Raw genomic sequence first — 23,493 nt, 5'->3', positions numbered from 1 at the left:
AGGGCTGCAGACAGAGTCATCTCTCCCTCTTTATAGTCCTGCTTCAGCATCGACACAGCAGCCTGAACGAACACACACACACACACACACACACACAACACACACACACAAAACACACACACACACACACACACACACACACACACACGCACACACACACACACAGTCTCTGAAGTGTTCTGACAGCATTTGTTTGTTCTTTAGGAGTCATCAGAAATGGTGAATTTAGGACTGGCCTGTTGTCGCCATCTACTGGTTGAATCACAACATTATTACATAGGATATATCGGGTGTCTAATATGTCACAGAATAATTTTTAGAACAAATGAAAACTCAAACCTAGTGGTGATGTCTGGTTAATTTCATACAAAGGCAAAAAAACAAACTGAAAGCAACCTGCATGGATATAAAATGAAGGGCAGAAATTGAAGGTTGTTGCTACATCAGATATGGTTGTGGCCGAAATGAAAATGATTTATATTATTTGTTAAATTTCCCGTTATATGTATTTTATTAACGTGTATCCTCAGCCCAACCACAGTAACGTAAAAACAGTAGTTGTACGGAGTATTATTATGTTTTTTAATTACCCAATAAATTGTATTTTTTAACGTCCCTACCCCAATCCAAAACCCAAGCGTCACAGTACTGTAAAAATATTAATTATTGTTATTAAAAATGCTGCTATATTGATGTGCATATTGCACTTCCGGTCGGCCGCGTATCCTATCTACATTTGACCCAAATTGACACTTACAACTGTCTTTAACATTGAGAAAAACAAAAACAAGTCCCATAAAAACAATTAAAATTGTATTAAATCAAACCTAGCCTTGATAACTAACTGAAATGAGCGTGCATATGGAGAGAGAAAGTTTTAATTTTATTGCCATTTCAGCTTTTACGGCTATGTCACGGCAAAAAAAAAAAAACAGATCAAGTTTTTCACATCAACCACATTTTAGAAATACCACTTTTCTATAATTATAAAATTATTCTGAGCGTGCATACAAAACTGACTGAAATATTACAATAAAGATAAGTACACTTTAAAAATCCATCAGCACATTACTAAACTTAAAAAGTAAATAAAAAATATACCATGACAATTAATTGTAATGTCCTATTACAAGTACTAAAATTTGAAAAAATAAATAAAAGTATAAATAAATGCAAATACTAAAATGACAAATTATATAAAGTAAAAAATAAATACAAAAATATTTAAAACAGTAATTGAATGTAAACATATTTTAAATAACAAAAATAATAAAACTAACATTCATATCGAACTAAAATGCTTAAAGTTAAAAGTTGAAATGAAAGATCAAGTAAAAAAAAAAATTTTTGAAAAAAAAACTAAACAAAATAAAAACACGTTCGCCTCACAGCAAGGTCGCTGGTTCGAGCCTCGGCTGGGTCAGTTGGTATTTCTGTGTGGAGTTTGCATGTTCTCCCCGTGTTAGCGTGGGTTTCACAGTCCAAAGACATGTGGTAAAGGTAAGCTAAATTGTCTGTAGTGTGAGAGTGTGTGGGTGTTTCCCAGTGATGGGTTGCAGCAGGAAGGGCATCCACTGCGTAAAACATGCTGGATAAGCTTGGCAGTTCATTCCACTGTGGTGACCCCACAAGGCGAAAAAAAAAATGAATAAATAAATGAATGTATATGTATTTATTTTATTTTCATTTTATGTTAAGCCTCCCTCGGACAGCTGTTGAGAATTAGCAAGTCTGCTAAAACACTTAAATGCATTTGGTTTATCCAGTGTAATTGTGATGTCCATGTAAAATAAACAATAAATAATATAAATAAATGAAAAAAATATAGAAGAAAAAAAAAAAATAAATAAATTAAAAAAAAAAAATCGATTATTTAACATTTTTTAAATAATATAAAAAATGTAATTAACTTTCATACCAAACTGAAATGCTTTACTAAAAGTTACTAAAACAATAAAAAAGGCAAGTAGAAAAATGTAAAAAAAAAAAAAAAAATTAACAAAAATGAGCCTCACCAAATAAATAAAAATGTTAAACCACAAAACATTAAAGCAAAAATTGTTTTTAATTAAGAAATCAAGAAAAAGTGTGTTGTTAAAGTGCATCATTAGCTCAAATAGGACATTTGCAGAAGAGAAGTTTCACTCACTGCGCTGTTGTTGCCGATGCACGTGGCTTTCCAGCCTCCGTAGTTCCCGCTGGGGTCGCTCTGATAAAGCTGGAAACCGTAGTGTTTGTCCCATCCCATATACAGCAGAGACACCCCGAAAGGCCTCTTACCTGACAAAACACACACGCTTTACATTCACCCTGCACAAAACTTCACCATCATCCTGCCAGAAATTCTTAATAATGTAAAACTGCTGACTGCTGTACCTCCAAACTGTGTGTAGGCCTGTTTAATGTCACACAGAGCCGTCACCAGCTGCTCACAGGGAATGGGCTCCTGATACTGCAGCAGGTACCTGAACATTACACATTCATAAATTCTCATCTATTCACTCTCGTTTATAAACGCATGGTCATTTTTAAAGAAACACTCCACTCTCTTTGGAAACAGGCTCGTTTTACTAGCCTCCTTGAGTTAAACAGTTTAGTTTTGCCATTTTTATTTATTAATTGAACCGATTTCAGAATCAGGCGAGAGCACTTTTAGCTTAGCTTAGCACAAGTCATTGAATCAGATTAGACCATTAGCATCTCACTCAAAAATGAGTTTCAATAATTTTCCTATTTAAAGTTTGACTCTTCTGTATTTACATCATGTACCGACTGACGAAAATAAAAAGATACAGAACTATACTCTCATTCTGGCGTAATAATCAAGGACATTTGCTGCTGTACCATGGCTGCAGCAGGAGCATTGATATTACGCAGGGCTCTTACCTAGTAACACTAGTAGTAGACTATTTCCGGCACTTTAAATACACATGCAAATAATAAACTTGACTCAAAACAGACCATATTGTGGATGAGCACATTGCAATGTCAATGTATTGTGGAGCCCTAATAAGGCAGGTCCAATTTGACATCCAAATCTGTTGTCCTAGAGCAGGGGTATTCAAACTCGGTCCTAGAGGGCTGGTGTCCTGGAGAGATTACCTCCAAACCTAATCAAACATCTAAACCAGCGAATCAAGCTCTTACAAGGTATACTAGAAACTTCCTGGCAGGTATGTTGAAGCAAGTTAGAGCTAAACTTAGCAGGACACCAGCCCTTCAGGACTAAGTTTGGACACCCCTGTTCTAGAGTGTTGTAGGGCACCAAACAATGACATTCAGGTCGCTCTCTCAAATTTCTCCTCTGTTTCCGGTCTGTGTCCAAATCAGACTAATGCTCACAGCAGAGCACACATAATGACTGCAGCAGGCAGAAAAGTCTAATCTATGCTAAGCTAAGCTAAAAGTGCTCCCACCAGACCCAAATAATGGTAAAACTCAAATGTTTAGCCCAATGGGAGCTGTAAAAAGCTTTTTTTTTTTTAAAGTAGAGTGTTCCTTTAAAGTCGTATGTTTTGGTGAGTTTTGACTGACCTCTGTGCGATGAGTCTCAGCTCGTTTGTGAGAACGTTTGCATCTGATGTGATTCCTGCGACACTGCAGGCCATGTCTCTGCATCACACAGTCAACACACAGCAGTGAGATATAGTATAGGAAATTACAACATGGCTGTCTGGAATATTTGATTCTGCATGGTCAATAGAGATATTCCATGGTATGTTATTCCCAGGTAACAACCGCTTAAATGAATAACATCTGGGCTCATGCGGGCTACTTTGAATCATCTTGACTTTTAGTGTGTATATTCATATGACCTACCTTTTTTATTGATTTCAAAAGCAGTTAACAATAAAAGACTGCAGCCACTTTGAAACTTATAACATCAGAAAAAATACAGAAATGGTGTTATATTAGGCATATTACATTTTAAACAAAGAAAAAAAAAAGTAATAAATATAAATATAATAAAAAGACTAAAACCAGAGGGAAATGTATATGAGGTTATACACTGAAAGCTATTTTTGACTTTTTAAAGATGTTTTGTTTATGTTTATTAAAGATAAAATATATGACTTATAGTCAACTAAAAATAAAACAGCCAGTATAACCTACATTTTATGCGCTTTTCTTGTCGCCATCTTGTGACTGAATAATGACAACAGGCTGCATTCAGACGTTATTTCTACATGCTTTATGTCTAACTAAAGGCATATTATTCTTACTCAGATCAGTGTTTTATGTCTATAAGAATACATGGAATAAGTGGGATTATGAACATCTATGCAGTTGTTAACGCAGAATTACGAGCTTCATTCTTTTATTACAGCTGCTGATAAACCTGTCAGGCTTTATTCTGCAAGAACAACTGGTTAGATGTACATTATCCATTACTTTATGACTAAAAACATTTAAAGGAAAGCTGAAATGACAGAAATATTAGATGAAAACTTACATTTAAAAGCAAACTAAAATTAGCTTTTATAACCAAGTGAAAAAGCATTACATTTGACCAAAACTGAACAACCATACACTGAAATGAATCAAAATGGAACCAAAAACAAAGTCAAATTAGAATTGATAACTAATTGAATTTGAATTGAAAGTTCAAGTAGTAAAAATTGCTAATACTTAAATGCATAAATATAAAAAACTACTGACTAAAACTGATAAAATTACCATTCAGCCTTATTAAACTTGATTTTAATTAAGTCCACAAACTGAAACACATTTTAAATACTAGACCCAAAATAAAAAAAAGATAAATAGAAATATACAAATAATAAATGCACATTGCAAAAACCACAAAAAAAGAAGCTAAAACTAAACAAAAACATATTAAAATTACTCAAAATCTAACTGAAATAAATTATAAGCTTACATCCTAAAAATACGCCAAAAGGGCTACAAAAAAACCCTCCATAACACACAAAAAAAACCCTAGCTTTTAATTTCCTTACCATGTCAGAATCTTTTTGTATTAGTAGCACTTATGTGTATTGCCTCTTCGTGATCAATCGCATAATGCCTTACACATGTGTAACCAAGTGGCTTTGGATTAAAAAAATAAAAAAAATAAATAAATCAATCTACAAATACAAAAAATAAATATTTACGCCTTAATTTTTAAGCGATTACTCCAATATTACAAATGATTTAAACATTTTTTTTATTAATCTTCAGTAACAAAACTATTACTAAGAAATTCAAATGCTTGGAGGTTGTTTGTGTTCATTTAACCATGTTAAAGATACTCAAGTCACACAAATGCTTAAAATTTCATTTAAATAACACAATAGACTCACTCGTTGAGTTTGTAAATCTTCTCGGAGAAGAAAACCTCGTCCAGCAGTTTGTGGATGTTCCTCCGCTCCGCCGCCAGCAGCACACCGTCATTGGCCAAGATGCCCAGACAGGTGCCAGCATGACCGATGGCCTCCATGGCATATTCTACCTGATACAGACGCCCTGCAAAACATAATAAAAAAAAACAGTTATCAACATTCAAAACAATAAAACACACAATAATTTAAAAAAACAGCTTATGAAGACTCTCACCCTCTGGGGAAAAGATGGTCGTTCTTGAATCATATCTTCGAGACTGTAAAAATTAAGCCAAAAATGTATAATTTTTAAATGTAAATCAATCAATTGTATTAAATATAAAGAAATAAATTGTTACTTACCATAGTGCCCTTAAATAAAATAAACCCTGCAAACAGGCAAAGAATTTTATTAATCAGTAATGTACAAAAACGCATTATTAATAATAAGTATTACGTTTATTTGTGTTGCTGTCAATACATATATTTGAATAGAATACATATGATGCAATACAAGAAAAATTGCTGAATATTATTAATGTTAAAACACATTATAATTAATAATTATATCATTTTATTTCAGTTAAATCTCTTTATTGTGCTACTGTCACAATCTAAGGCGCTTAAACACTCACTGAGTAACAAAATGAAACAGAAAGTAGCTGAAAAATGGCTAAATTCCACACAAACACACATTCAGCATAACGAATACATTAAATTATCCATAACAAAGTACTTTAATATTATGTGTGCTGAAATATAAAGGTGAAACGTAACGCTTCTATCAGTTTCTCCTGTATGAATGTGTTTAGCTTTAGCATTAGCAGCTGCATAACAGCATGAAGCAGCAACTTTTCATATCATTTAAAATTATCCTTCGCTTAATTCACCTCACGCCAAATCCGCGTCTCTCACACGCACAAAATGTTTGGGATTATCATATATATGGTGTGAAGAATGTAAAATATAGTAGAATATTATAATTTTCATACCTAAAGCCTGTGATAGCAATGCCTGTTCACTGTTGCGGCTCCGACTCCGCTGAAGAAACTCACTGCGACGAGAAGCGCGTCCACTCTGGGTTCACTTCCAGGATGAGTCACGTGTCTTACTTTAAGCGCTCTGATTGGCTCGTTTTTTTAGGGTAGTGGTTGCGCTTGACTTTTGTTTATTTATTTTTTTTAATTTTTAATTAGGCTTTCTACATGGAATATCAATTACAACAGTCATTTTTCTTTTATTTATTTATTTTTTTAAATTTAACAATAAAGGTCCCATGAAGTGCTTTGAAAAGTGAATTTCATTTTCATTAGATGTTTGACTATCTCATATTTTAATTTCACGGGACTCTGACTTCTAAAACTCGCAAATATAAAATCCCTTTTATTTATATACCAATTTGTTGTAAAACGTCATGACATTTTAATTGAATGAAACAGCAATGATCTAATCAGTGTAAAAATGTTTGCATATGAAGGTTAAAAATTCTGTACGTTTTCGAAAATAATGCTCTGATGAAAGGAAGTTATTTTCGGTGATGTGTTATTCTCTTTTTCTACCCAGGGATACTCATCCCGAGGCCTCTAGAGATTGTGCAGCACCATTGATGTGATTCAAGACCTGTGATGAGACGATGCCAAGGTATCCATAATCCTGGACCAGGCCATATCCTGAGCTGATGTTCTTTGGCGTTCAGGAGCGGTCGGAGAGCATGAGACTGATTCCTAAAAGACCACAATGACGGACGAGTCTCCGCATTGATATTCATGGGCCAGCCTGAACACCCGCCGGTGGCCTACCCATAACTGCTGATTATTCACGATGGACGTCCAGCGTTCTCCAGGCTCCAGCACCTAGACTGCAGCTCTGCACATGAAGTTTGGCCAGAGGAGAAATGGTCATGCCCAACTGAGCCTGGTTTCTCTCTAGTTTTTTTCTTTCACTTTCGTCAATTGGTGAATTGTTGTTCCTCGCCACTGGCTTGCTTGGTTTGGGATTTGTGAAGCTGCGCATCGATGGATTTGCTCTTCAGTGTTTGGACTGTCAGCAGTGAAAATTAAACCACACTGAACTGAACTTCAACTCTGAAAACTGGACTGACAGATTCAATTTACTAGAACTTGGTGCAGAGGGTAGCTCTGTCGCCTTACAGCAAGAAGGTTGCTGGTTGGAGTCCCGGCTGAGCCAGTTGGCATTTCTGTGTGGAGTTTGCATGCTCTCTCTGTGTTTTCAAGGGTTTCCCCCACAGTCCAAAAACATGCCCTATACAGTAGGTGAGAATTGAATAAGCTAAACTGGCTGTAGTGTATGTGTGGGTGTGAATGCAAGAGTCTATGGGTGTTTCCCAGTACTGGGTTGCAGCTGGTAGGACATTCGCTGTGTAAAACATGCTTGAGAAATTGGCGGTTCATTCAGCTGTGGCGACCCTTGATTAATAAGCCGAAAAGAAAATGGATGAAGGAATGAATGATAGGCGCATTTCCACATGTAGACATTGTAAGCACACAAACTGATTAGTGAAATATGAAACCGGTTTTCACTTTTAGCATGTGCCTGCTTTTATTGTTAAAGTTTAACAGACCAAAAGGGACTAATTTAAAAAATCTCTCACAACAGCCTGTTTTCAAGAGCTTTTACTGTGTAAGATGGGTGAGCTAGCTTGAAAACGTTCTACACCTTGCAAAAACAACTTACTCAGCTTCACAGCGCCCCTAGTGTTAGGGAAGTTGCATTGCCATGCATTGCATTTTCTCATAACATGCAACGATTGTTTTATATTATAAACACAAATTATTTGAAAAAATTGAAAACATTAATAGTAAATTAATTATCTGAAGTTATTTTAAATAACTGAAAATGAAGACATTTGTAATATATTAAATCCAAAATTGATTCTCAAATGTAAAACAATGTGTTCAAAATTGATTTTAAATAAATAAATAAACCTCTCACAGAGTCACACGGGCAACTGTAATGGTGACCGTCTAGTGCAGGCATGGGCAAACTCGATCCTCGAGGGCCGGTGTCCCTGCAGAGTTTTGCTCCAACACTAATCAAACACACCTGAACACCCTAATTAGTGTCTTCAAGATCACAAGAACACAAACAAGTGTGTTTGATTAGGGTTGGTGCAAAACTATGCAGGGACACCGGGTTTGCCCATCCCTGGTCTAGTGCCAAAGTGTGAGACCTCATTTGGTCAATCTGTCTTCTCTGTAAAGGGAGCCAAACTGTGGAATGATTTACCTGTTAGCTTAAAATCAGAAAGTAATTAAATATTTTTAGTAGTGTTCTTAAAAAGTGGTTAAAATCAAAACAGCAGTGTTTGCACTAATAGTCTACTGTTAGTTTGTTGGATCATGTCGCCTTTGCTTTTGCTCCAGTAATGTTATGTAAAGAATTATAATGCTGTGTATATGTTTTTTATTATATTTCCATCTTGTCAATTTTTTCAAGCCTCCTGTGGACAGGTGTTAAGAATTAGCAAGTTTGCTAAAACACTTAAACAAATGCCTTTGGTTGTCCAGTGTAATTGTGATGTCCGTGTCAAATAAATAAAAAATACATTTTCAAAAATGAAATAAAGTTATTTAAGATACAGTGTGACAGCCTTTAGCATTATAAATACATTAAAGAGAAACTCAACATGCTGATCTCGTTATTTATTAAAAATTATTTACAATAACAGCATAATCCAAGAAAACAATGATTTATTAATCTACTGCATCTCTCACCCCTGTGCCGAGGAGTGAAAATACTGTCTTCACATACAGAAACACAAAGACTGAAGCCGAACAAGGCAAACAGCACAGCGAAAGTACCACAACCAGCCATCGTTCACCTCAGAAATTCACTCGTATTAATATTTAATACGTTGTGTTGAGCTGAGGACACATCTCGGCCACCGTCAGATGTTAAACATGCGACTTCCTTTCCTCCTTCAGTCACGTTCCTAATAGGAGAAGACATGAAATGGACGATCATAATAAATAAACTGATATTCTACAGGATCGGATTGAACCAAGAGTGCGCATTTGATTTATTTTTCAGCGTGACGGCAACATGTGGACGTACATACAGAAACCAGCGCAGAAAAAGCTTCATCAAATCAGCACCATTACGGAAGAGCGAAGCCTCCGCCGGCTCGGTTTTATGCACCGGAAAAGCTCAGTACAGTTTTTTTGACACGTCGCAGGCACTGCATTACAAAATGCCCAAATCAAACCTACCAAAGCTCAAGCTCCACAACCAGACCCTGAAACGACCGTCTGAGAGTGGAGAGGACCATTTGGAGAGAAACGTCGGACATTTGTTGTCTTTAAGTGCAAAATAATGACATCCTCTGGAGGATTGGGCAAACGAGAGGCACAGCGTTCAGAGTTTTTAAGGCCTCTTGAAAGCCTCTAGGTGGCGCTGTGGTGTTCAGAGGTCCATATGATTACACTTTATGGCAGCAGAGAGCGAGCCACATACTTCAGGATGCCCCCGTGACGGAAAAACTCCACATCCATGTCGTTCTCGAAGAGAGCCGTGACTATGAAACTCTTCCCATTGCTCGTCTGGAGAGAATAAAAAAACAGAATCAGTTCATAAGAGTCATTTGTAGAAATGCTGCATGTTTTAATTCGTTAAAAAGAATTGTTCATGTGAGTCATTAGTCTGAGACTTGCACTTTAGTGTTGTTTTTGATTCATTAAAAGAAATGGTTCATGTGAGTCATTTGTTTGATTTGGTTTACATTTGGAGGCACAGTATATTTCTGACTCACTAAAATAAACCTGTTCATGCGAGTCATTTGTTTAAGAACTGGACTACAATGTGTTTGGGTTATTTTGATTCACAAAAAAAAATCTGTTCCTGCAAGTCAATTAGTTTGAGAGTTGAACTACAGAGGAAGTGCTGTACATTTCTGACTCACTAAAAAGAACCTGTTCATGCGAGTCATTTGTTTGAAAGCTGGACTACAATGGTTTTGTGTCGTTTCTGATTCACTAAAAGAACTGGTTCATGAGAGTCTTTTGTTTGATTTGGTTTACATTTGGAGGGCGGTATATTTTTTGATTCACTAAAAAAAGCCTGAGTCATTAGTTTGAGAGTTGGACTACAGTGGAAAAGCTGTAAATTTCTGATTCACTAAAAAAAAAAAAAGAACCTGTTCATGCGAGTCATTAGTTTGAGATTTGGACTACAATAATTTTGTGGTATGTCAATGATTCACTAAAACAATTGGTTCATGAAAGTCATTTGTTTGATTTGGGTTAGGCTACATTTGGAGACACTGTATATTTCTGATTCACTAAAAAGAACCTGTTCATGCAAGTCATTTGTTTGAGATTTGGACTACATTAGAGGTGGTGTACATTTCTGATTCACTAAAAAGAACCTGTTCATGCAAGTCATTTGTTTTAGATTTGGACTACATTAGAGGTGGTGTACATTTCTGATTCACTAAAAAGAACCTGTTCATGCGAGTCATTCGTTTGAGGGTTCGACTACAAGGATTTTGTGTAGTTTCTCATTCACTGAAAGAACTGGTTCATGAGAGTCATTTGTTTGATTTGGTTGACATTTAGAGACGCTGTATATTTTTGATTCACTAAAAAGAACCTGTTCACCTGTCTATTCGTTTGAGAAATGGACTACAGTCAAGGTGCTGTAAATTTTTGATTAACTAAAGAGAACCTTTTTTGCGAGTCATTAGTTTGAGCTGGACTACGATCACTTTGTGTTGTTTCCAATTGGGTAAAAGAACTGGTTCATGAGAGTCGTCTGTTGGATTTGGTTTACATTAGGAGACACCATATATTTTTGATTCACTAAAAATAACCTGTTCATTTGAGTCAATTTAAATCATTTGATTGAGAGCTGAACTACACTTATTGTGTTTTAAGTTTCTGATTCACCAAAAGAACCTGTTCATTTGAGTCATTTATTTGAGATTGGGACTGTAGTGGAGGTGCTGTATACCTCTGATTCACTAAAGAGTCATTTGATCATGAATTGGACTATGTTGATTGTAGTACGTTTCTGATTTATTAATAAAAACTCATTTGTAAATGTCATTTATATGTTTCTCAGACTACACTGATTGCGTTCTGTTTCAGATTCAGCAAAAATAATTTTATGAGATTCAATTGATTAATAAGAGTTATTTGTTTGTGAAATAGCACTACATTGATTTTGCTTATATTTCAACTAACAGAAAAGCACTGGTTCAAAAGAGTCATTTGCTAGTGAATCAGACTACAGAAGTATCCCTGTATGTTAAACAGTTGTCATTTGTGCATAAATCTGGCGAACTGGTGGTGTTTTATGATTTTGATTCACTAAAACAAACCAGTTCATAAAAGTCATTTGTTCATGAATTGTCACAAATCACTTTCACTCAAATCACTAAAAGAACTGGCTCAAAAGAGTCACTCGTTTCTGAATCACACTGCATTAGTTATGCAACATTCACCACTAAGAACTGATTCATAAGAGTCATTTGTTTGTGAAGCAGAATGCATGTGACACGCTGTACAGTATTGATTCACTTCAACAGCTGGTTCATAAGAGTCATTCACATGTGAATCAGTCAACACAGAACTGGTTCATAAGGATCATGAATCAGACTACACTAGTTGTGATGTCGTTTTGTGCAGTCTGTGAGGACATCTACCTGTACAGTGATCTGCTGTCTGGCCGTGAGCTCCTGTGGGATGTTGATGGTGAATCGCTCTTTTCCACACAGCTCCAGCGAGTCTGCATTCTGTCCCGGTAAAAACTGAAGAGGAGCGATTCCCATACCCACCAAATGATTCCTATGAATCTTCTCAAAACTCTCAGCTATCACTGCACGCACGCCCTGAGAAACACAAACCAGACAGTGTTGAGTGCTGAACGAATCACAGGAAACAGAACAAAAAGCAGCTCAATACTTGCTCAGGATAAAGGAATATGGGTCTCCTACCAGCAAATATGGTCCTTTGGCAGCCCAGTCCCGTGAGCTGCCTGAGCCATACTCTTTTCCAGCCAGGATGATGAGAGGAACTCCATCTCTCTGATAGCGCTCAGCAGCTTCAAACACATCCAGCTGCGGTGGGAAAACACGCACAGTTAAAGTCAAAATGATTCGCCCTTCTTCAAATACTTCCCAAATGATGCTTAAAGCAACAAATTTTTCACAGCATTTCCTATAAAATCTTTTCTTCTGGAGAAATTTTTATTTGTTTTATTTTGTTTTTAATTTTTTAGAATCACTTTATGGACGATATTAAAAAATAATTAAATTAAAAATAATTAAATTATTCATTTATTCATTGATTCCTTTATTTAACAGGGGTCGGCACAGCGGAATGAACCACCAACTATTCCAGCATATGTTTTACTCAATGGATCCCCTTTAAGCTGCAACCCAGTATTGGGAAACACCCATACACTCTCACATTCTCACACACACACTCATACACTATGGCCGATTTCAAGAGTTCACACTTAGCTGATGATTGATAATAAAGCTTGTTTGGCATGCCCGGGAGAGACCCCTGAGCTCATAAAATCCTCGAGCCCTGGGCTCCCTTCTGTTAGCAGGGCGAGAGGGGAGTTTGAGCTTGGGTAGATTTAGATGAACTTCCCCTTATTTCTGATTTATGACAGATAAGGCATGGCTAAATAGAGATAAACAGCTTACTAAGAGTCACACTTTTTTTGGACTGTGGGAGGAAACCAGGGAACCCGGTGGAAACCCAGGCGAGCACAGGGAGAACAAGCAAACTCCACAGAAATGTTGACTGGTTCAGTAGGGACTTGAATCAGTGACATTCCTGCTGTGAGGCAACAGTGCTAACCACTGGGCTGCCGTGTAGCCAAACCTAGAATGGAGAGGGAGTAAGGGTGGGACTGGGGAGATACTGAGGTATGAAACTCTGATTATTTATAGTGAGTTAGGAATCGTCTGATTGGTGAATCATGTATTTGCTAATGCGGGACCAGCTGTGGGCAATCATAAGCACCTGATCCTCTTGAAATTAGTTTATAAATAAACTTCACTTGGTTTATTCAGTTCACCAATAGCACATGTGTTTGGACTGTGGGGGAAACTGAAACACCCGGAGGAAACCTACGCCAACATAGGGAGAACATGCAAACTCCACACAGAAATGCCAACTGGCCCAGCCAGGGCTTGAACCAGCAACCTTCTTGCTGTGAGGCAACAGTGCTAACTACTGAGCCACCGTGCTGCCCCATAGTTAAATTATAATTGATTAAATAATTAAGTTGTTCCAGAAATTGATCAAAAAATCTTATTTTAATCTGTTTTAAAGCAAAATATCTGGGGTCTCAGTTTCTCCAGAATTGTTCCAAATTTTTTATTTTAGTGTAACACTGTAATGCTACAACTGTGCCAAGCTGCTTCCAAACAAGTATTTTGATCGCTAGACATCAGTATTTACCCTACAATAAACTGTTATCCTACTACTAATGTGGGATAATTTTACCAAATAATAATTCTATAATATAATAATATTGGCTGAAAATACTAAAGGCTGAATCTGTTTAATAACCAGAGACTGTCAAAGCTATTATTTAGAATCAACGTCACAAGTGAATAAATCGAGATCGTAATCTTTTAATGTTTAATTTTGAAGCGTATTGAGTTTGGTGTCCACTGACCGTCTGTCCTGTAGGAATGTGCAGTGTTTTGGGTCCAGTTTTCCCGATGAGGCGGTTTTGAAGCTTTATGCTGGCAAATGTTCCTCGAGTCATCACGGCATCATTTCCTCTGCGTGCGCCATAAGAATTGAACTCACGAGGAGTCAGACTGAGACAAACATGTAAAGAATAATAGTTTAATAATCTTTATCATAATATTTAATAACACATAATAATAAAGTTCATCTAAAATGCTATGCAGGAGCTCCAGAAACACTGAATCGGTCAAAAGAATCAACTCTAATAAATTAATCAATTATTTTAAATCAATCAATTTGAATGAATCAAAGTTTTGACACTCTTCCAGCAAGTCTAATATGGTTTTAAAGATGCATTTTGGGGCATGATGTCCTGTGAATGCTCTCACCGTTTGCTCTGCAGGTATTTGGCGGCAGCACTGACTCTTGCGATGCTTCCAGCTGGAGAAATGTGATCGGTTGTTACTTTATCACCCAGAAAGAGGAGCGGATATGCGCCGTCAATGGACTGAGGAGAGCACACCTCTTTAGACTGAGATTAAAAAGAAATATGGGCTGTGTTAATGTCAAATTAATATGCAGAGAAAAAAATTATACTTGTGGAGGTTTGCTTCTGAACAAAAGGTTAAGGGGAAAAAAAAAAATCGAACCAAGAATAAAATTGAATAATGGATTAATTAAACCAAGTTAAAAAGAAATGCTTTAAAAAGAAAAAAAAAAAAAAAAAAAAAAAAAACTTACATTTTTTATTGTTATAATAATAAAATAAATAAAATAAAACATGAAATGAATTACTAAAAATGACTGAAATAACAATTAAGCTAAACAGAAGCATTAAGACAAAGTAATTTAATTTATGTAAAAGTTACCAGAAGTTGAACTTAAATGAAAAAAACTAAACAGAAATATTTTAATTAAACAACCACAATTGCTAAAGTACACTAAAATTATAATCAAAGTATGAATATATTCTCCAAAAGTACATCATGACACTCACCATTTTGCTGAAGAAGGACGGACAGCGTATGTAGGTGGATTTGGGATCCCAAGGGAAAAGTGCAGATTCAGCAGACTCTAAATTATTCCAGAACGAACTTCCTTTCTGCAGACAATCACATAAATCAGCCGGAGTAAACGCACTGTTCAAATGAACTAGACATATGATACTCAATAATTCCATATATAGTGATAATAAACTGTTCTCTTTATTTATTTTTTACATAAAACATAAACAGACAAAATAAAATAGGGAAGCGGGGTGGATGGTTGGGACGAAATATAAATGAATTAATTACATATTTTTAATAGATTTATTTTATTATTTTGGCCTTTATTAAGTAAACAGGACAGTATTTCAGACAGGAAACAAAGTGGGAGAGAGAGAGAGGGGGTAGGGACGGGAAATGTCCTTGAGCCGGGATTAAAACTCAGGTTTTCCCTGAAGTGCTACTGTATCATATGTCAGCACGCAATTGAAAATTACCATCCATGCAGTGTGTAACACAAGTGAATGGAAACATCTAGCTGAGGTTTAAATCTGAAAGTGCACCGTGTTTAAAAGCAATTGATTCTTTAACTCGTAGTCGAATAAATGAATCGTGTTGTGTTCCGATCTTTTGCCTGAACGCATCGACGTCGACATGGGACATCACCAAATATGAAGTGCGATAAATATGAAGTGCGGAAGATTCGGTAAAACGTGATCGTGCCTTTCTGATAGGACTGATCGTGACGCGAAGATGACGATTGCTGAGAGATTGAGATTCAACTGTGGGGAATAAAGGGTTAAAGATCATTTTCACACTAATACCACAGTATAGCCAACCGTTTGCTGTGTTTGTTCCTGTCTTTTCTCTGATGATTAATACAATAATCTACGCTGCACCGTGGAATTTGTCGGCCGTTGGTTATTAAAGAAAGAAGCAGCAGAGACTATTATGTATGGGACTTTATCAGACTTTGGCAGGGACTTTGTCAGTAACTGATACAGTTCATATGGACCAGCTTCTTCATCCGGATCGTGAAATTTAAGTGTGATTAAAATAGTTTCCTTGTTTTCTGTGGTTTGCAGAATATGTATTTAATTGTGTGTTGTAACTTGTAATCGCCCTGCGCTGCTTGTAATGACTTATCTATTATAGATAAGTGCTTGTACTGTATCTCTCAGGTTAAATCTTTATGGGGTTATTCACATATCGCGTCCAAAACTACGTTGAAAATGTGACGCGTGCTTTTTCCTTTACCCAGGGTTTCTGCAGGTTTCATGAAGTCAAATTAAGTCTTTTTAAGACCATTATGAATGAAATTTTAAACTTATACAGGGCTAAACACTAATTATTATTTGTAATGGATTTTTTTTTCTTACCACAAAAATAAATTATTTTTAATTATTAAATTAAGTAATTATTTCTTAGCGACATACTTTAATGTGTCAAAACAAAAAAGTAGTTATCCACTATTTTCAACATAATTTTACTTTCTCTTTTTTCTTTTTAAATGACAAGTTTAACATTGTTAAAAGTATATTTATTGTGGAGGCAATTACATAAATAATCTAAAATATATATTTGTTGGCTTTTGGTCCAAATTGATTGAGTATAACTTCTATTCAACCTAATGCGTTTCTGTTATTAAACCTTAAGTTTCATGCCTATTTAAAAATATTACGTTTACTCGCCCCTACTTCTGCAAACGGTTTTTGTATGAATGGAAGATAACAAAGTGATATATTGCTCTGTTATTATCTTGATGAATTGTGTAATTGTTTTTTTCAGGGTTCTTTCCCTGATTTTATTAAGATTGATTGTTGGTGATTAGATGGATTGTTGGTAATTGGATGGATGTTGGCCCGATTGGGTAGCTACTTGCACTGAGGAAAATTAAGATCTGTTTAAGATTATTTAGACATGCAACACAATATTTCAGTGAATTTAAGACTTTTTAATGCCTAAAAATTTGTTTTTGAAATTTAAGACATTAAGACCCCGCGGATACCCTGTTTACCGATTTAAATTGGTTTCTGAACTCGCGATCCTTTGCCGTTTGTTGTTGCTATGGCCACCATCACACATGTGGGGCGGTCAATTTCAAAATAGTTCAACTTTTGCCACTATATGATGAATGATTGCCGTCGTTCTTATTACTTAGGGTTGTGGTTAAGAGTAGAGTAATATGCTGGTGTTTAACTGCATTGGGCTCACACATATACTCTGTGCTACTTCATAAATGTGGAGGGCGTTTCTTTCCGTCTCACGCTGAAAGCAGTCGACCAATCACAGCAGACTGTGTCGTCAGACCAATCAGTGCAGATTAGCCTCACGCAAAGGAGGTTTTTGGGAACGAATGAATAGTTAAACAAGTCATATGGGAGTCGTTGGGATAATTAGGTAAAAATAAATGCATATTGAAAGACAATGAAAGTGTTGTTTGACTCTGCAAGCATAATAGCCTGTTGTTGGAGACCGTCAAAACCAAAATATGATCTTTTATAATGCACAATACAGGCTCTGTAAAAATAAAAATAAAACTTGTAGGAATGGGATGTTGGGGAGATTCATGGTTGATGAGTACATTCTTCTCAATATGGATAAAAACTGTTCATTTATGAAGCGAGCCTCACACAGGTGAGTGGGCTTGACAAACCACCTGTAGAAACACTCTACAAAAAAAAAAACCAACAACAACAAACAAACTCTCTCCCGGACTCTAGCACATAGTTCTCTCAGCACTAACAGTTTCTTTGTATAATTAGCACTTCTTGTGTGTGCTGCCTCATCTTGTCGAATTGCTTAATGTCTCCTCAATTGTAAGTTGCTTCGTACAAGATTGCTAAATGACTAAATGTAATCGAAACTTGAAATTTGATACTTAAATGAGTCATGATTCAGTGAATCAAATGAATCACACTGACATGTTTTCCTGTTTAATGTCCAATGAAACTCTTACCTCCATCCGGCTCCTCAGCTCTGTGAACATGGAAGCGATGACGATGTTCTCCTCTATGTGGTTCACTTCCTCTTTGGTCGGCCAGATATCACACAGAAACACGTCTTTGCCGTCTGCGTTCACTCCCAGCGGCTCCGTCTCCAGGTTTATACTAACTGTGCCTGCGATAGCGTATGCGACTACTAGTGGCGGGGAGGCCAAATAATTGGCCCGCACGCAATCGCACAGGCGTCCCTCTAAATGCCTGTTTCCGGACAGAACACCACACGCCACCAAATCACCCTGAACACCAGTAGACAAGATTAATATACAGCAGATCAGAAATGGAAAGAGAGAGATTGTGGATTAAACTATGTCACCTGTTTGACGGCGTCCACCACACTTTCAGGTAAAGGTGCTGTGTTTCCTACACACGTCTCACATCCATAACCTACAACCTCAAAACTGAAACACATAAAATAATTTTTTTCTGTTATAATTAGAATTTTGTTGTCATTACATGTAAAGTGCGACAAAACTAACACACTTTATGAATTGAATACACATATTTTCAATTTATTAAAAAACATATTAGTTTTTTTTTAAATGTATTTATTTTTGTTATATATATATATATATATATATATATATATATATATATATATATATATATATATATATACATACACACACACACACACACACACACATACATATATATATATATATATATACACATACACATATATATATATATATATATATATATATATATATATATATATATATATATATATATATATACATACATACATACATATACATATATATATATACAAACATACATACATATACATATATACATACATACACACGTGTATATATATATATATATATATATATATATATATATATATATATATATATATATATATATATATATATATATATTTTTTTTTTTAATAAATAAATTAACAAACATTGCAATGTAAGGTTTTTCCAATATCGTGCAGCACTAGTGTATATGCAGTACCCGAGTCTCTTGAGGAAGGGCAGGACTCCGCTGGTGTTCAGGTAATGTGTGACGGTCCCACTGCCGGGCACCAGACTCGTCCTGATGTATGGTTTTACCATCAGCCCAGCCTCCACAGCTTTCTTTGCTAGCAGACCTGAACAAAACAGACAAACACGTGAGATGTACAAAAAAAAAAACATCACTGTACAAACAGCTGATATCGAATGTAAAGTTGACGTCTGACCTGCGGCCAGCATGACAGATGGGTTGCAGTTATTGGTGCAGCTGATGACAGCAGCGATGACCACAGATCCGTGTGCCAGGTTATACTTCGCACCGTCATGCAGGAACGGCACCAGAGTGGCCTGCTTCTCTTTGGATATGTGGAAGCCCTTAAAACCAACCTACACGAGACACAAAAACATAATTAGGAGTGATGCTGCTTCAACGATTTCCATCAAGTTATTGGTTATACTTAACTGGGACGGGTTAGGTTTTTAAAATGTTTTAAAATAAGATATTTTGCTCACCAAGCCTACTTTTATTTGTTTAAAAATACAGTAAAAATTGTAAAAACATTACTTTAGAAATAATTATAATAAATCGCATCCAAAATAAAAGTTTGTTTTAACATAATGTGTGTGTCCAGTAGGCCGTGTTCACACTAGGCACAGTTGCCTTGAACCGTGCCGAAGCATGTTGTCGCCCCTCCCCTCTTCCCTGACGGCCCACACTCACACTGCCATTTGCATTCTGAACATGCGCACGCTTACCACATCGATGATGTGACTGTTCAGTTTAACAGGAAGAGAAGCGATCTCGCGCTGTACAGTGGCCATTGCTTTAGTTATATCATTTTAGTTGTTTGGAATGCAGTGACATGCAGTTAAATCTTTTGCTGAGCAGATCCATAACTCTTGATGCTCAAAAATGACCAAAAAGTCCTCGTGCTGCAGGTATTAGAAGGTTTGATGAAGGTGCAGCTGTCGTGCAGCGGGGGGTTTAAGTCTTTAAAAAAACTATGACAGTTCGTGTTCATTGAAAAGTAAGAATGATCAATAACTCCATATGAAACAGTGACGTCGCGTCTTCAGTTTCAGGCGCTTTGCACTCACACTACAAGCGTACCGCACCCAAAGCCCAACCGAACCACGCTCTGGCACACCTCTTCCAACTGGGCCAGGGCCGGCCAACATGCCTGAGTCCGATTCAGAGCACTCACACTTGTCAGAAGAACCAGGAAACGCGACTGGGCACGGTTCGGAAAGCATAGTGTGAGTGCACCCTCATATACAGTTGAAGTCGGAATTATTTATTTTTACTGTTTATTTTTTTCCCCAATTTCTGTTTAACAAAGAGAAGATTTTCTCAACACATTTCTAAACATAATAGTTTTAATAACTCATCTCTAATAACTGATTTATTTGATCTTTGCCATGATGACAGCACATAATATTTTACTAGATATTTTTCAAGACACTTCTATATGGGTAAATGTGACATTTAAAGGCTTAACTAGGTTAATTAGGTTAACTAGGCAGGTTAGGGTAATTAGTAATGTTATTGTATAATGATGGTTGGTTCTGTAGACTATCGGAAAAAATTAAGCTTTCAGGGGCTAATAATTTTGACCTTAAAATATTTTTTTAATTAAAAATTGCTTTTATTCTAGCCAAAATAAAACAAATAAGACTTTCTCCAAAAGGACAAAAATACTCAGACATACTGTGAAAATTTCCTTGCTCTGTTAAACATAATTTGGGAAATATTTTTAAAATAAATAAAAAAATTCAAAGGGGGGCTAATAATTCTGACTTCAACTGTGTATTTATTATAGAAACAAAACAATACACAACTTTTCGAAGTATTAAAGCCTTCTCGGCAAGACTACTCAACAGCTTCTTCCCACAGGCTGTTAAAGCCCTCATCTCCAGTCAATTCACCCCCCTCTGAAATCTCATCAATATTAAACCTTAAAACCTCTTTCGCACAATATTCACCCTTAATACCTCTCTTGCACAATATCCTGCACTACATAGTTCAGTGTCATGTAAAAGTACTGTACTTGTATAGCCTATCTTATGTGAATAGTTAACTATCTTATAGTATATGTTAGCTATTCATAGTTTTTTTTTAATAGCTCTTACGTTCTGTGTTGTGTTTGCATTTATGATTCAATTATGTAGCACCGCTGTCCTGCTAGACACGACATTTTGTTCCTCTGTATGTCCACACATGTAGCGGAACAACAATAAAGCTCGACTTGACAACTATTTTGTTGTAGATAATTAAATTTCCATAAAATTTGCATCATATACATATATATTTTATATCTAAATAAGAATAAAAATTCTCTCAAATATGTGCATGCATGTGTGTATTTATATATACATAATAAATATAGAAAATACACACCCACACACATACATATACATATTTTTTATAGAATTTTATAGATTTTTTGGGGGTTTTAAAGCTGAATTATCAGTTATTTGTCTTAAGAAGTCATTTTAACATGATTATCTTCTGCTCAATAAATATTTATTATTATAATTAGGAGCCAAAGGAGAAAAAGTCATGCTCAACTGAGCCTGGTTTCTCTCAAGGTTTTTTCTTTCACTTTCATCAATTAGTGAAGTTTTGTTCCTCGCCACTGTCGCCACTGGCTGGCTTGCTTGGTTTTGGGACTTGTGGAGCTGTGCATCGGTGGATTTGCTCTTCAGTGTTCGGCCTTTCAGCAGTGGAATTTAAACCACACTGAACTAAATTAAACTAAACTGAAGCAGATTCAATTTCCTAGAACTTCAATGTTAAGCTGCTTTGACACAATCTACATTGAAAAAGCACTATAGAAATAACGATGAATTAAACTTGATTTAGCGGTGTTGAAAACTGTTGGGTGCTTTATATTACTGTGGAAACTGTAATACATGATCATTTAAAACATACTTAATTATTTATTCAATATTAATCAAGAAAACAAACTGTTCAGGAGTAAAGACGTGTATGATGCATAAAAAGATTTTATTTTAAGTAAGTGCAGTGTTGCATTATTATTACTAATGACTGAGCATCAATAACAAATGATCATAATAAAACAGCAGATCAGCTCAATCCAGCTTTGAGTCCCCTGAATAAATGACATTATAAACGTGTGAAAATCCAAAACATTATGTTAAATGTAAATAATGTCACATGTTTTTAGTGCCTTCACCTTCTCATTTAAGCAGTTGATGAAGTCCTCCTTCATGCCGGTGATGGCGACTCGGTCCTGCGGCCGTTTGGGTCCACTGACATGAGGCACAATGGAGCTCAGGTTCATCTCGATGACCTACAGAACAACACCATTACATCACTAAAACGAACTCTGAGCTTTTATGGAGGAAATTTCATGAATATTATGGTTTGTTCACTTTTTTAATTATTTAATTTTATTTAAGTAAGGATGGATTTAATTGTTTTAAAATGACAAGGTTTATGCAACATTTTCAACTATTCATCAAATGAAAGTCAGCATTATAATGATGAATTCTGAAGAATCATGTTACAGAACACTGGAGTAATCACCAGATATTTTGGTATCTCTCATAGCTTTCATTTTTATAAAGAATGTTTAGGAATTTAAAAACAAAAAAGTCTATATTTACATTTTATTAATGACTTTTTCACTACTTTAATTTGAAAATGAGAAATGTTCCCTTGACAACTAGCCGAAATAAAGCAAGTCTGTTTTTTTTTATAATATAGTCAATTTTTTAATTACAAATAACAAATGACAATAATAATAATAATAACCTATTATTTCACATTATTACTGTTTTTACAATTTTTTTATCAAATCAATTCAAATAAAAAACCCTGACTTTTCTAAATTATAAAAAACAAGAATAACAGAAAAAAAACTAATTATTTAATAGTGCTTTACAAAATATAAAAATCTAAATTCATTTAAAATTCTTCTGATTGAAGGTTTTATTTGCATTATTATTTAAAATTTATTGCATTATAAAATTTGTAAAAATGTTTCCCAATATTACTGTTTTCACAGTAATATTACACGAATATAATATAAATACTAAAAAACAGCCCTAGTGAGTAAAAGACTTCTTTCCAAAATAAATAAATCAATAAATCAATATAATGATATTATTGTCATTTTGATGGCATTTTTTGCCATTGATTACATGACGATTATCATTCATTTAATTTTCCTTCGGATTAGTCCCTTTATTTATCAGGAGTCAACACAGCGGAATGAACCGCCAACTTATCCAGAATATGTTTTACTCAGCGGATGCCCTTCCAGCTGTAACCCAGTACTGGGAATCATCCATACACACTCATTCACACACATACACTACGACCAATTTAGTTCATTCAATTGCCCAATAGCGCATGTGTTTGGACTGTGGGGGAAACCGGAGCACCCGGAGGAAACCAACGCCAACAGGGGGAGAACATGCAAACTCCATACAGAAATGCCAACTGACCCAGATGGGAATCAAACCAGCGTGAGGCAACAGTGCTAACCACTGAGCCACCTTGTCGCCTATATAATGAT

At 35.6% G+C, this 23,493-nt stretch overlaps 2 protein-coding genes across 2 annotated transcripts in view; both read right to left on the bottom strand.

Moving 5' to 3' along the window:
• Window positions 1-6,394, bottom strand: part of psma4 (proteasome 20S subunit alpha 4) — an 11,277-nt gene extending 4,883 nt beyond the window's left edge. The window contains exons 1-8 of the mRNA XM_056452168.1: window positions 6,314-6,394; window positions 5,685-5,710; window positions 5,557-5,599; window positions 5,304-5,466; window positions 3,535-3,612; window positions 2,377-2,465; window positions 2,150-2,280; window positions 1-62 (exon numbers count right to left, since the gene is read on the bottom strand). The exon at window positions 1-62 is cut by the window's left edge and continues 62 nt beyond it. Of these exons, the coding sequence (XP_056308143.1) occupies window positions 1-62; window positions 2,150-2,280; window positions 2,377-2,465; window positions 3,535-3,612; window positions 5,304-5,466; window positions 5,557-5,599; window positions 5,685-5,687 (569 nt within the window). The 5' untranslated portion in view covers window positions 5,688-5,710; window positions 6,314-6,394. The remainder of the gene's footprint in view (window positions 63-2,149; window positions 2,281-2,376; window positions 2,466-3,534; window positions 3,613-5,303; window positions 5,467-5,556; window positions 5,600-5,684; window positions 5,711-6,313) is intronic.
• Window positions 6,395-8,968: 2,574 nt separating this feature from the next.
• The window catches only part of ireb2 (iron-responsive element binding protein 2), a 35,766-nt gene continuing 21,241 nt past the window's right edge, over window positions 8,969-23,493 (bottom strand). Inside the window, exons 11-21 of the mRNA XM_056451595.1 lie at window positions 22,147-22,263; window positions 19,177-19,336; window positions 18,951-19,086; window positions 18,298-18,382; window positions 17,939-18,220; window positions 14,991-15,095; window positions 14,383-14,525; window positions 13,977-14,124; window positions 12,274-12,396; window positions 11,983-12,168; window positions 8,969-9,880 (exon numbers count right to left, since the gene is read on the bottom strand). Coding sequence (XP_056307570.1) covers window positions 9,767-9,880; window positions 11,983-12,168; window positions 12,274-12,396; window positions 13,977-14,124; window positions 14,383-14,525; window positions 14,991-15,095; window positions 17,939-18,220; window positions 18,298-18,382; window positions 18,951-19,086; window positions 19,177-19,336; window positions 22,147-22,263 — 1,599 coding nt within the window. The 3' untranslated portion in view covers window positions 8,969-9,766. The remainder of the gene's footprint in view (window positions 9,881-11,982; window positions 12,169-12,273; window positions 12,397-13,976; window positions 14,125-14,382; window positions 14,526-14,990; window positions 15,096-17,938; window positions 18,221-18,297; window positions 18,383-18,950; window positions 19,087-19,176; window positions 19,337-22,146; window positions 22,264-23,493) is intronic.

The sequence above is a fragment of the Danio aesculapii genome, chromosome 25, assembly GCF_903798145.1.
Source record: "Danio aesculapii chromosome 25, fDanAes4.1, whole genome shotgun sequence".
In the NCBI taxonomy this organism is placed as follows: Eukaryota; Metazoa; Chordata; class Actinopteri; order Cypriniformes; family Danionidae; genus Danio; species Danio aesculapii.
Note: the sequence above shows the minus strand (reverse complement) of the source record. Positions and strands in the feature narration are given on the sequence as shown.